The sequence below is a fragment of the Grampus griseus genome (genome assembly GCF_964374135.1).
Source record: "Grampus griseus genome assembly, chromosome: 6".
Lineage (NCBI taxonomy): Eukaryota > Metazoa > Chordata > Mammalia > Artiodactyla > Delphinidae > Grampus > Grampus griseus.
In genome coordinates, this window is record NC_139000.1 from 6,458,531 (window position 1) to 6,471,815 (window position 13,285).

Genomic DNA, 13,285 nt, shown 5'->3' on the forward strand with positions numbered 1-13,285 from the left:
TGGCTCCTGCCCTACAGAGGAAGAGTGAAGATGGATACGGAACTCGGGGTAAACTTCAGCCATCGGGGGGGGGGCGGGGCGGGGGGAAGAGGAATCAGAGAAGGGCCCCCAGGCTGCACAGGCTGCAGGGCAGGTGTTGGGTTTTAGGGAAGGAAGGGAATTAGCCCAGGAGTGGTCACCCCAGAGTGGAGACCCTTTTCCTCCCCTACAGCCCTGGCTGGCAGGAGCCTTGGGGGCCTTTTGGGGACTCTGGGACCTGGGGGAGGCAGGGGGCAGTAAGCTTGGAGACCAGGGGCAGGATTGCTAACATGCAGGAGTCTGGCTTAAAGGGGACTAGGCCAGCGTCAGATGGCTCAGCCACAGGGCTCAAGGCTGGGAAGCTGCCCACCCGTCCCCGTGCCCATGAGCACCCGCTCTGACCCAGCTCCGGGCTGCAGCCTGGGGCCTGGAGGGTCCTGTTCCACAGGGGCAAGAGAAAGACCCCAAGGCCTCTGTCTACACCTCTTCTTTTAGCCAACTCTGGCCCGGAGAGACTGACTGTTTCTCCCCAGAGCCTATACCTGGGCCCAGCACTGACTGCCCAGGGAAGCGATTACCATCACAGTGACCCAGGCAGCACATCTAGACAGTATCAGACAGGCCTGGGATCAAACCACGGCACTGGCACTCAAGTGCTCTGTGACCTTGGGGAAGTCACTTCCCTCTCATCTGTAGCTACACCTCAGGGGTGTCGGGAGGATTCAGCCACGATGTGTTTCAAGCAGGGAAGGGGCTTGATAAATGCTGGCTACCTGAGGGACCCTTGACCTGGCATGTTGTTTTCTGGGATTTTCTGGGACCTACTGCCTTGGTCTGTGAAGTAGACCTTTACCTCCTGTCACTGCCGATGCCTCTGAGGCCACATCCCCGGGCACCGCCCGGCCACCCGCCCCACCTCTTCTTTCCTGGCTCTCCCGTCCCTGCCTCTGTCTCAGCGTTCAGCCAGCTCCTCTCCTGCCTCTGTCTGGGCCTCCACCACGGTTTCATTGCCTCTGGTTTCCCTCTGTCTCTGTCTGCCAGGAATCATGTCCCAGAGGAACCAGTACTCTAGGGCTCTCCTGTGTTCCCTTTTACAGCGGTGAGATGGGAAGAGGGAGGGAGGGAATGAGAGAGAAAGAGAGAGAGAGAGGAGGGAAAAAAAATCAAAGCCTACATATTGGTTCCAGATGTGGCTCTCTCTCACAGCCCTCTCCAGCAATTTAATTAAATTCCCCCAGACAGCCAGGAGGGTTTCTTAATGATCAAATTTCCCGGCTCCCCTCCTTGAACGGGCCCACTCTGTCTCCCTGACGGATGGCCGACGGGATTCTTCCTGCCGTCAGCTTTGCCAAGCAGGGCCAGGGGGGTGGAATAGGGGGCTTCCCCGGAGCACAAAGGACCCGTCCTGCGCCCACCTCTGCCCCCCTCCATCCCCAAGGGCTCTGAGCCTTGCCCCCCCCGACCCCCACCCCCGAGCCTATCCTTGGCAGAACCTGCCTGGGCCAAGCTGCAGTGGCTGGAGGGGGCCCAGTGGTCCCCTCCCATGAGCTCTGCCTCTGGGCCGGCCTGCTGGGGACTGATGCCACGTGGGTGCCAGCAGGGGTCAGATGGGGAGTCTGGGATCAGTACTCTGGGCTCACAGACCAGCCAGAGATGGGGCAGGCTCGGACCTCCTGGGCACCCTTCCGAACCCATGTGGCAGTGAGATAGACCAAGACTCAGAGAGGGCAAGGCCTGGTCCAAGATCACACATACCTGCCTGCCAGGGACAGGAAAGGCATAGGCAGGCTGATCAGCATTTAGGTGGAGAGGCTGTGCCAGGGAGAGACCTGGGATGGTTCCCCCACGTGAAGCTAAGGGTCACTCTCAGTAGGACCCCTCCCTGACTTCTGGAGTGGGGAGGAATCTAGGTGAGCCTTGCAACCACCATCTTCTTGTGCCAGTGAGGCAGTGAGGCTGAGAGAGGGCCAGGCCAGAGCCCAGGCCCCAGACTCCCTCCTGTCTTGAGGCGAGGGGCCTGAGGGCCTCTGTGTGAATTGAATGTTTGCGTTCCCCAACCTGCAAATTCATATGTTGAAGCCCTAACCGCCAATGTGATGATATTAGGAGGTGGGCCCACTGAAAGGAGTTAGGTTAGATGAGGTCATGAGGGTGGAGCACCCGTGATGGGATTAGTGCCCTTATAAGACCAGGATGTGGTCATGTGAGTGCATGGGGAGATGGTGGCCACCTGCAAGCCCAGAGAAGAGGTTTTGGAATGAAACCTACCTTACTGGCATCTTGATCTTGAATTTCCCAGCCTCCAGAACTGTGAGAAATAAATATATGTTGTTGAAGCCACCTAACCTATAGTACTTTGTACGGCAGCCCGAGCTGACTAAGACAGGCTGTAAGCACCTTCTCACCCTGTTCTCCTGGGTGAATCCCTAAGGACCCACCTCATCTGGAAGAGGATGGGGGTCAGGTGGGGCCTCTGATGTGGGCACACAAGGATGGCAGAGAAAGGGAGGATCCCTCATCTTCCCCTCTGAGGCTCTGGGCTGCCCACCTGAGGCTTCACCAGGGCCTGACCCAGCCCATAACTGGCTCTCACAGGCCCCACACCTGGCCAGGCATCGGGACCACCTGGCAGTGTCTGGGTGTGGAATGGGGTGGGGGGATAAGTCAGGGAGGAGGCTGCCCTTGGAGCAGGGGACTCTGGCCAGCAGGGCCGGATTTCCTGGAGGGCGCAGGTGGCAGGGGGAGGAGCAGGGAAGGCCACTGGGAGCAGAGATGTCCCTGGGTGTCGGGGTCTCCAAAATGCTCCTGGGTGCTGGAGAGCAAATGGAATGAGGGAGGGGACAGGAAAGTCTTTCCCTGGCCCAGCTGAGGCCCTGCCACCCACTCCGGATCCCGGTCCCCTGGTCCCTCAGCTCCTCCCTGAGCTCACAGAGGACCAGGCCCTTCAGCATGGGGACGGTGGCCAAACAGGGCCAAGCAGGCCAGGCCTCCTGGGGTCTTGAGGGTCAGGGGTCAGGGCGGGGTCAGGTGTGGGGGAGGGGAAAGGAGAGGGAGGGAGGCTGGCCTGAGGAGGAGGGGCGCAGGCAGAAGGAAGCCCAGGGCGGTGGCCCCCAGACGGCACTGGAGGAGTCCGCCCAGGCCGCCTGCTGCTCCCGCTGCCAGGCCTGAAGCTGGAGGTTCCACCAAGGAGAGGGGGAAGCATATTCCTTGCGGCAGATTTGCTGCGTTTTCCAAATATCTCACTTTATGGAAACTCTGCCAAATCAAAAAAAAAGAGAGAGAAATAAAAGGGGGGCCTTTTACTCAATTTCTCTCTCCAGGGCCTTATAAGGGACAGACCTTGCTGCCGACTGCCCCTCGTGGACAGGGGGCACCAGGAAGGTGGGGTGCCGGGCCGGGGCCGTGACACCACCCCTCCTGCAGCCCCTGCCCTGAGCGTGTGTGTGTGTGTGTGTGTGTGTGTGTGTGTGTATGAACGAGCGTGCATGGTTGTGTGTCTGAGCAAGTGAGTGTTTGCGTGTGAGAACGTCTTCTGAGTGTGAATGTGGTGTCACAAGCACATGTGGGTGTGTGAGGGCTCCTGTGTGTGAGAATCTGTGTGAGTGTGTGAACCGGTGAGCATGAGTGTGTGAGGGAGGGAAGCAGGAGAGAGTGCAGGGGACCGTGGCTGGGCAGGGCCAGGTGTCCTGAGCCAGGGTCCAGGGAGCCCTTAAGGGCTAGGCTCGGGATCGAGTCCCGGAGGCCCCTCGCTAGCCAGCTGCCCTGGAGCTGGTCAGTTCTCTCTCTGAGCCTCGGTCTCCCAGACTATGACACGGGAATCCTGCTGTCACTTCCTTCCTGGAGCGTTATGACGAGCTGATGAGACATCCGTGCTGAGCTTCTAATCTGATTCCCAAGGCACAGGACTCACTGCACCAAAGGCTGCTGCTGTCATCAACGTATCCTTCATACGATCAGGCTGGGCCCTGAGGTACCCAAGGACTGGGGAGGGCAGGGGGGGGGTGCCCAGGGGTGCGGGATTCAGGAAGGCCTGTGTGCTGGGAAGGATGTCACTAGGTGGAGTTGGGAGGAGAAAAGGTTTTGTGGACGGACCTTGCCCTGGTGTTCACGGCCTTACCTTCAACCCCAGGTGTAAAAGTGTGCAGGGCCTGATCCCCTGCCTCTGGCTGATTCAGTCTCAGGTAAGACACATTCATTGGTAAGAAGGTAGAAGACACAGAGAAGCACAAAGAAGATCAAAGTTCTCCAGATCCCAGCACCCAGAAACAATCACCACTCATATCTCAGCACAGGGTCGTCAAGAATTACTCCTGCCCACGAGCAAATGCATACACACACGCGTGCACACACACACACACACCACTTTTTCCTAAGTGGGATCAGAGAGTACCTACTGTTCTGTAACTTGCTTTGCTGAGCTGCTATAGGAAAGAGTCAAGCACATGGTAAGTCTTATATGTCAGCTATTATCACTGTTGGTGTTGGGCTAGAGAGGCCAAACTTCTCTCCTTATGTTTGTTGACAGTAGTTTTTCATCCTTTCTGACTTGCCTGTGTATGTCCTTTGCCCATTTTTCTCTTAGTGTTTTTGCCTTCCTCTTGTTGATTTTAACAGTTCTTTATATATGAAGGTTATCCCCCTCTGTGCATTGGATAGTCAGAGTGACTCCCAAACTGCCCCAGGAGAAGGAGGCAGGGACAGATGCTGCCAGGGTCTGAGCACTGGGTGCTTGGCCCCAGCCCCCCAACCCCAGCCTGCTAAGAACCCTGGAGTTGGGCATCAGGAAGCAGCCGGGCTGACAGGGCAGTGAGAGGCAGTGGCAGGGAAAAAAGAGAAGGTTCAGAGCTGAAATGAGAGGCTCTGAGCGACAGAGCCTTAATAGGAGGCAGATGGAGGAAACAGGGTTGCCCTTGCTGATAGGAAGGAGGTCATGGGTCATGGAGCTTTCTAAAGATAGGAGCCTAGGAGACGGGCAGGCGACAGGGCCTGCTCCATGGTGTGGTGCCCAAGGACTGTGACAGAGCAGGGCTCAGCCCCTCCCTCCAGCATATCCAGACCCTCTCAGGCCCAGAACCAGAGGAACTGCAGGGCACCTGAGGCCAGGTATATGGAATAGCTCCCCCAACCTTGGGTTAAAGTCCCAACCTAGCTGTTTAACATCGGGCAAGCACCCAAACCTCTCTGAGCCTCAGTTTCCTTGTTGAAAACGGGTTTAATACCATCACCTACTTAGGGGGTGTGTATTAAGATTAGTATGTCAAGTGTTTAGCACAGTGCCTGGCACATCAAAAGCGCTCAGTAAATAAAAGTTAACTTGTGATTGGGGCTTCCCTGGTGGCGCAGTGGTTAAGAATCTGCCTGCCAATGCAGGGGACACAGGTTTGATCCCCGGTCTGGGAAGATCCTACATGCCGCGGAGCAACTAAGCCCATGCGCCACAACTACTGAGCCCATGTGCTGCAACTACTGAAGCCCACGTGCCTATAGTCCGTGATCCGCAACAAGAGAAGCCACCGCAATGAGAAGCCCGTGCACCGCAACGAAGAGTAGACTCCACTCACTGCAAGTAGAGCAAGCCCCCGCGCAGAAACGAAGACCCAAGGCAGCCAAAAAAAAAAAAAAAAAAGTGGATTCATGATTGTCACCATCCTAATCACAAGACAGTTATAGTTTTCTTGGTGGTAGAGCCCATCGGTGACATCAAGGACCTCTTCATTGGCTCCAACACTGTCAGAGCTGAAGGGCCTTCAGGTTACAGGTGGGGAAACTGAGGCCCAGAGACCAGAAGGGCCGTGCCTGGGGTCATCCATTGGAGCACCTTCAGTTGTGTCCTCCAAAGAGATATTTTCAAGTCCTAACCCTGTGGAAACTATGACAGTGATCCTATTTGGAAATAAGGTTTTTGCAAAGGTAATCAAGTTAAAATGAATTCACATCGGATTAGGGTGGGCCATAAATCCAGTGACTGGCGCCATTTAGGAAGGACAGGGAGATTTGGACAGAGAGACAGACACAGGGAAGAAGGCCACGTGAACACAAAGGTAGGCAGGGATTGGGGTGACGCTGCCACAAGCAAAGCCATGCCCGGGGCTGCCAGAACCTTCCCTAGTGTCTTCAGAGGGAGCACGGCCCTGCCTACACTTTGACGTCAGACTTCCGGCCCCCAGAACTGGGAGAGAATACACTTCTGTTGTTTGAAGCCATCCAGTCTGTGGTGCTTTGTTACCACGGCCTTATGAAGCCAGGGCAGAAGCTGGCCTCAGACCGGGCTGTGCCCACCACTCCCAGTTCTGCCCTGGACCCCATTCTAGGTGGGCCTCCTCCAGTTACCTCCACGTGCTCTAGCCTTCTCCAGGCCCCTCAGGGCTCTCACCTGCGCCATGGAGCAAGTGACCTGGGATCAAATAGGGCTGTGAAACCTGGGGGCTGCTGCACCATTCAGGGCCTGGGGATCAACTGAGGGGTGGGGTGTGGATCCTTCAGACAGGGGCAGACATTCCCAAACCCCCAGGGTAATATCTGGGGAGGCTGAGGCACTTCAGAGCAAAGCCCCATCCGGATGCGCCTTGTCGCCAGATAGGGATTTGGGCCCAGGTGCCCGATGCTCTGATTTTACCAGACAAGCTGGAAATCGGCGACGTGAGCAAAAAATGTCCCAATTTCACTTAAGGAGAAGATACTTCTTCCTGGAGTGAGAACCAAGGCAGATGTGTGCTGGGAACCAGGGACCCTTTGGTCTGGAGCCCCCCTAAGCTGGCCTGTCCTAACAGGGCTTAAACCCCACCCCTCTTTCTTGCTCCTTTAGGCAACGGAGGGGCAGGCAAAACGAGGCCTTCTGAGGCCTGATGGGGATTTTAATAGCTCATCACTTGATACGCACAACCACCTTGTAAACTGAACAATAATAACAGTGAGCAATTCTCCAGCCCCTGTTGTGTACTCCACGCTGCTGGGTCCCCATAGCTGGACCTGGAATACCTTGGACTGGGTTTTCTTGCTAAGACTGTTTTTGCTCTTGGCAGGGGAGCCTTATTCTATCTATCCTTTTACATTTAATCAGAGACACACGGGGTTGTCTTTAAATTCATCTCTAAACGTTTTCTACTTCGCTCAACAACGCTTGCCTCTGACAGGTGCCAGGCGGGAGAGCTCCCACGCCCATGTGGTGGAAGTGGGGGTAGATGGGAGACCAGGGCTGCCACGGGCACAGCTGGGACTGGCGCACCTCTTCATAACGGACTTTCCAGAATCACGAAGACATCAGGGCTCCACTGTGGGCCTCAAGGTTGTGGAGGTTCAAATGCGAGGCCCAAGGCCGGATGCCTACACCCCAGAAAAGTGGCCCCAGGCTTGGGCTCTTTCCTGCTAGACTTCACTTCCACCCACAGTGACAGAGCTCTTGATCCAGGTTCTCGCGTGCGTTTGATTATCCCCATTATACAGATGAAGAAATTGAAGTTCATTGAGTCCATCAAGGCGGAAAGTGGAAGGAGACGGCAGCCTGCGGGGCCAGGAGCTCCAGGGGACAGAGACTCAGGAATCATCCCCATCGCCCGTCGGGTTGGGTGTGGTCCAGTCAGCGTGGGGCGAGGCGAGAGCCAGGCCCAGCCGTGGTCCGACCCGAGTCCATGGCGGCTCGCGGGCGCCGGGAGTTCGAGTCACCTCCACCGCGGGAAGGAGTTGGACAGGGGTCAAGCCGGTGTGCTCGCTCAATGGGCGGAGCTCGGACGACGCCCAGCGGCCGCGGGCGGGATCGCAGGGCGGAGCCGGGCCGGGCAGGCAAGGGACGGGCCCTCCAAGGGCTGGGATCCGGCTGGGCTGCAGGTCCGCGCCCTGCAGTCCCCCAGGGCCGCCCCGCAGACACCCCCAGTTGGCGCGCCCAGTCGCGCCGCGGTCCTCCCAGCCCGCAGAGGCCGCTGTCGTCCCCCGCTCTCTTTCCCGGGCCGGAGCGGGCCGGAAGTTCCAGTGTTACTTCCGGCGCGGAGCAGTTGGTTGGGCGGTGCAGTTGGCCGGCGAGGGGACTGGACCAGCAGTGGCCAAGCTTGGCCGAGACCGCGGCCCCCGGAACGTGCCCAATCGGCGTCTCGGCCTCGGCGGAAGGTGCGGCCGCCGCAATGCCGTTCCTGCACGGCTTCCGGAGGATTATCTTCGAGTACCAGCCGCTAGTGGATGCGATTCTGGGCTCCTTGGGCATCCAGGACCCCGAGCGGCAGGAGCCCCTGGACGGGTAACTCGCTCCCTTCCCGCCTCCGACCCGGAGCTGCATCCCTTTCATTGTCACTACAAACATGGCGGGGCGAGGCGGGCGGTGTCCCCACCTGACAGATAAGACAGACGGCGGTGGTGAGGACTCCCAGCTAGCGCAGGCAGGGCCGGAGGGTGGGGTGTCGGTAGGGCCTCCGCCTCAGGGCCCCACCCTGCGCCCTGCCTGTCCTGTGCCCTCCACCTGGAGTTGCAGAGGAGCAGGGTGGAATCTGTGAGCAGTGCGAAATGCGCTTTCCATGGCCGAGTTTGCACAGGCGCGGGTCTATCCGTGAACCGGTGGGAACGGTGTTAGAAAGCGCATCGTTCAGGGCTACGTCAGTGAGCTAAACCCCCAGCCTTCATGATGCTTGTGCTCCAGAGGAGAGAGACCGACAGTCATAAGTGAACTTAAGTAAATAGTGTATTAGGTGGAACAGAGAAAAGAGCAGAGGAAAGGGGGATCAGGTGTGCGTTTTGGGGACCCGTTGGAATTGGCGAGGGAGGTAGGTGGGTTGGGACTTTGTGTGCGCTCAGCCTTCGGAACACCAGACGTCCCTGGGTGTGAGCGAGGGAGGAGGTCTGCTGACTGCCCTGGCTGTGGGGTTGCCTGGGCTGGTCTGGCATCCTCTGCCGCTCAGGGACAGTCACTGTCTGCGGTGGGAGGGTGTCAGTGTCTGGTACTTGATCTTGGCCACAAGAGTTCCCTTCAGTGCCAGCAGCCCAGGTGTATGAGGCTTTGTACCCAAGCCAGGGGCTAGATTCTCTGGGCCGCTTGGAGGGAGGCTGAAGACAGCCCCAGTCCTTTCTCAGCAAACCCGAGGAGTCTGCTCCAGTGAGCAGATCCAGCTTGGCCCTCTCTACCACCGACCTTTTCTAAAGAGACTTTCAGCCCCACGGAGCCAGGGCCCTGCCTGTGTGTGACAGCAGGAGACTAAAGGCCACCTGCCCACAGGGTACCCAGCCAGCTGGTCCCACTGCTGTTCCCACCCTCAACTGGTCTGCCTCTCTCCTGCCCCAGGCCCAGTTATGTCGCCAGCGAGGAGAGCCGGATCCTCGTTCTCACTGAGCTGCTGGAGAGAAAAGCCCACTCTCCATTTTACCAGGAAGGCGTGAGCAACGCCCTGCTGAAGATGGCTGAGCTGGGACTGACGCGCGCAGCTGACGTTCTCCTGCGGAATGGGGCCAACCTCAACTTCGAAGGTCAGCTGGAGCCCAGAGGGACCGGGGTGGGTAGGTGGCTTAAGTGTGGCCCTGCTTTGGGTGGGCGGCCAAGCCTTCGGGGTCTGCTTTTACTGTTCTCTTGGGAGATACTTCCCTCATTTATGTCACGGGTGATGACTAAGGACACCCACATTGGGTGGCCTCCCATCCCCCTGCGGGCTTTCAAATGGCCCTTAACCACCTCTGATCAAGAGCGAGTTTGTCACTGCTTCTACCATGTGATTGCTTTAGCAAACTTTCCCCCAGCTCCCAGCTAAATCCCTGCCTCCATTAATGTGAAAATGTGGCTGCTGGCGCTGTGCCCAGAGCTCAGGGAATGTAATTTTCTGACACTCGTTCTGAGCCACCTTGCATTCTTGTTCTTGCCACAGGGAGAGGGGAAAACAGATAAGACTCACTGGGCATAAATGACAGCAGGACGCTGTTGGCTTCTAGCTTGTGTGCTGGGGGTGGTGATGGAGCCATTATTCCTTCCCTCTTCGCTTTCACCCTGGGAGGGCAGGCAGAGTCGGCCAGGAGACATGCAGGGCTGACTTGGGGCCGACTTGGGGGTTTTGTGCTGACACAGGATGTGGCCAGGCATGTCTCCCCTCCCCATTTGAGGACAGGCTCAGAGGCTTCTAGGCTCCTGGAGGGTCACAGAGCTGAGAGAGGTGGGGGAGGCATTGTGAAGTCAGCCACTGGGAGACCCAGCTGTGAGAACTTGGCTTTTATTGCAAGACTTACGGAGCTGTCACTCTGCGTATTCCTCCCAACAGCCCTGTTTAGGTCCCATTTTACAGAAGGAGCTAAGACCCGGATTAAGTACGATGTCCATTAATCAGAACAGCCCCAGGATCCAAACCTAGGCCTGACTCCATGCACTGTCCGACGAAGACAGCTGTGTCCCGACCCCTCGTGGTGCTGGGAGCCCTTAGGTCGGAGCACTGCGGCTGGGCTGCCAGGCTGGTCCTGGGACCCTGCGAGAATGTGCCGACAAGCAGGACTGACCTAAGCTGTGTCTGTGCCCTCAGACCCGGTCACCTACTACACGGCCCTGCACATCGCCGTCCTGCGAAACCAGCCTGACATGGTGGAGCTGCTGGTGCGCCACGGGGCCGACATTAACCGCAGGGACCGGGTAAGAGCCAGGTCCGGCCTGCTCTGAAGGGGGGATGTGGTCGGGGCCCTGAGCAGCTCACAGGCCCCCGGGCCGACGCGGCTGTGCTTTCTTGACTCAGATCCACGAGAGCAGCCCCTTGGACCTGGCCAGCGAGGAGCCGGAGCGCCTGCCCTGCCTGCAGCGCCTCCTGGACCTTGGAGCAGATGTCAACGCGGCCGACAAGCATGGTGGGTGCCTCCTGTAGAGGAGCAGGGTGGGCCTGGGCCGAATTGCCTTGTGGGGTTACCCAGGGTAACCCGGGGCGATGGCTTGGCAGGCAGGCTGGAGGCGGCCCCTCTGATGGCACAGCACGGCCGGGCGCACACTGGTGCATTTTGCTGACTCGCCGAGGCTTGAGAGGCAGTGCGTCATCGGTCCCGTAAGGGCATCTGTAGGAGGAAATGGGGTACCTGTGTGCTCAGCTTCTGAGGGACGGGGCTCCCTGTCGGGAGAGACCCAGCCTGGGTCTCAGGTAGCATCTCAGGGTCTAGAAAAGTCCTGCTTTCCCTGGCCCTTCTGTTCCCATTTTTGTGTGAGTGGAGTGAGAATGGCCAGAAACCTGTCATCCTCCGTGCAGAAACAGAGACACAGATGTAGAGAACAAACGTATGGACACCAAGGGGGGAAAGTGGCAGGGGGGCTGGTGGTGGGATGAATTGGGAGATTGGGATTGACATGTATACACTACCATGTGTAAAACAGATAGCTAGTGGGAACCTGCTATATAAAAAATAAACAAATTCAAAAAATTCAAAAGAAAGAAACCTGTCACCCTCAGCCCCAGGTGAGAGAGGTCAGTCATTATTGAAGTTCGTTTTCTGGTCCCGAGGGTCTGTGTTTCCCTTCCACCTCTGGGGTTGGCCTGACCTCGGCTTCCCGGCCTCCCACTGCCCCCCACTCACTCTCCCTCCCTAGGAAAGACTGCTCTGCTCCATGCTCTGGCCAGCAGTGACGGGGTGCAAATCCACAACACTGAGAACATCCGCCTCTTGCTGGAAGGAGGTGAGCCTTGTCCTTCCATGCTGCCCCCTGGAACACGAAGCATTGCTTTGCCAGGGTTTAAGGCCTCCTCCCACCGTCTCTTCTCCCTCCTGGTTCTTCTAGGGGCGGATGTCAAGGCTACCACCAAAGACGGGGACACGGTGTTCACCTGCATCATCTTTCTGCTGGGCGAGACGGTGGGAGGTGACAAAGAGGAGGCCCAGTTGATCAACCGCTTCTGCTTCCAAGTAACGCAGCTGCTGCTGGCTCACGGCGCCGACCCCAGCGAGTGCCCGGCCCACGAGTCCCTCACGCACATCTGCCTCAAGAGCTTTAAGCTGCACTTCCCTCTCCTGCGCTTCCTGCTGGAGTCCGGGGCCGCCTATAACTGTTCCCTCCACGGCGCGTCCTGCTGGTCCGGCTTCCACATCATCTTCGAGAGGCTCTGCTCCCACCCAGGCTGCGCGGAGGACGAGAGTCACGTGGACCTGCTGCGCAAAGCTGAGACCGTCCTGGATCTCATGGTGACTAATTCCCACAAACTCCAGCTGCCTGAAAACTTCGATATCCATCCCGTGGGCAGCCTGGCAGACAAGATCCAGGCCCTTCACTTCTCCTTGAGGCAGCTGGAGAGCTACCCCCCACCCCTCAAGCACCTGTGTCGCGTTTACATCCGGCTCTACCTTCAGCCGTGGCCTGTGGACGCGAAGGTCAAGGCCCTGCCTCTGCCCGACAGGCTCAAGTGGTATCTCCTCAGTGAGCACAGTGGCACCGTCGAAGACGACATCTGACAGCTGCGACTGCAGGGAACAGGGTCTGGGCAGCTCAACCTGTTGGTGGATTTAAGTACCTGTGGCGGCCTTAGGGGAGAACCTTCAGCCCCGTCTATCAGAAGGTGCATGTTGGAGGTGAGACTGGATCCTTACTGAGGACAGAGAAAGCCAGGTGGAACCCGGCAGCTGCAAGCACCCCAGTGGGGAAAGGCTTCCGTCTTCCAGGCAGACCGCCCCCGCTTCCTTCTGGCAGCACCCCCAAGTCTCACCCCACAGTGGAACAAGGGACAGGGTTTGGACTTGGGACACGTTTGTACCCTCTCAGCCTGAGGGAAGCGCTCGGCATTTAGAGAAGCAGGGTAGCTCCGAGACCGGGCCCTCCTGCGGGCTGCAGGAGGCTGGCCTGTTCTGCGTGGAGACGCGGCTGAGGCCGGAGCAGGCGGGAGGGGCCCGCGGGGTGCAGCCCAGCCGAGACCCTGTACACGCGCCTCCGCTCCAGAGTCCGTCAGAAAGTAAGTGCTTCTGGGCAGGCAGGGAGGAAGCTGAGCTGCCTCCTGCGGCGTCTGCAGCTCTGGGCCCAGGTCGCCCCCCAGGGTGCAGGGCTCTGCTCTGGCGGCAGCTGTTTGTGCCAACCCTGGGGTTCTGGGGACCATGCGTTCTACAAAGCAATCATGCATGGCCAGGGGCTGTCCTTCCAGTGTCTCGCTTTGTGCGGGATCATCTGATGGAGGAAGCCACCGAGACTGGAAGCCAGCCTCCGCCCTGGGCTGAGCCCTCAGCAGGCTGTCTGCAAGTCACACAGGTGGTCACTGTGAATTGTGTAAATGCCTGGGAGATGAGCTGAGACAACCCAATGATATATTATAAAATTAAACTGATTTCCCTTGGCCTTAAAGGTGCTTGTATA

General features: G+C 58.2%; 1 protein-coding gene across 2 annotated transcripts; it reads left to right on the forward strand.

Moving 5' to 3' along the window:
* Window positions 1-8,007: 8,007 nt before the first annotated feature.
* ASB6 (ankyrin repeat and SOCS box containing 6) lies at window positions 8,008-13,267 on the forward strand. 2 transcript variants are annotated; one of them, XM_082656583.1, is made up of 6 exons: window positions 8,008-8,245; window positions 9,281-9,462; window positions 10,497-10,603; window positions 10,704-10,812; window positions 11,540-11,626; window positions 11,729-13,267. In XM_082656583.1, exons 1-6 carry the CDS (start codon window positions 8,133-8,135, stop codon window positions 12,394-12,396), a joined length of 1,266 nt encoding a protein of 421 aa, XP_082512709.1. In that variant the 5' UTR covers window positions 8,008-8,132; the 3' UTR covers window positions 12,397-13,267. The 2 variants fall into 2 exon arrangements, with proteins under 2 accessions (XP_082512709.1, XP_082512710.1); XM_082656584.1 differs by lacking the exon at window positions 10,704-10,812 and having other exon boundaries at window positions 11,729-11,956.
* Window positions 13,268-13,285: the final 18 nt, after the last annotated feature.

Coding starts and splice junctions, on each gene's coding strand:
- ASB6 (XM_082656583.1), top strand. CDS start 8,133: ATGCCGTTCCTGCACGGCTTCCGGAGGATTATCTTCGAGTACCAGCCG. Junction 10,604..10,703: donor ACATTAACCGCAGGGACCGG/GTAAGAGCCAGG, acceptor TTCTTGACTCAG/ATCCACGAGAGCAGCCCCTT. Junction 11,627..11,728: donor CCGCCTCTTGCTGGAAGGAG/GTGAGCCTTGTC, acceptor TGGTTCTTCTAG/GGGCGGATGTCAAGGCTACC.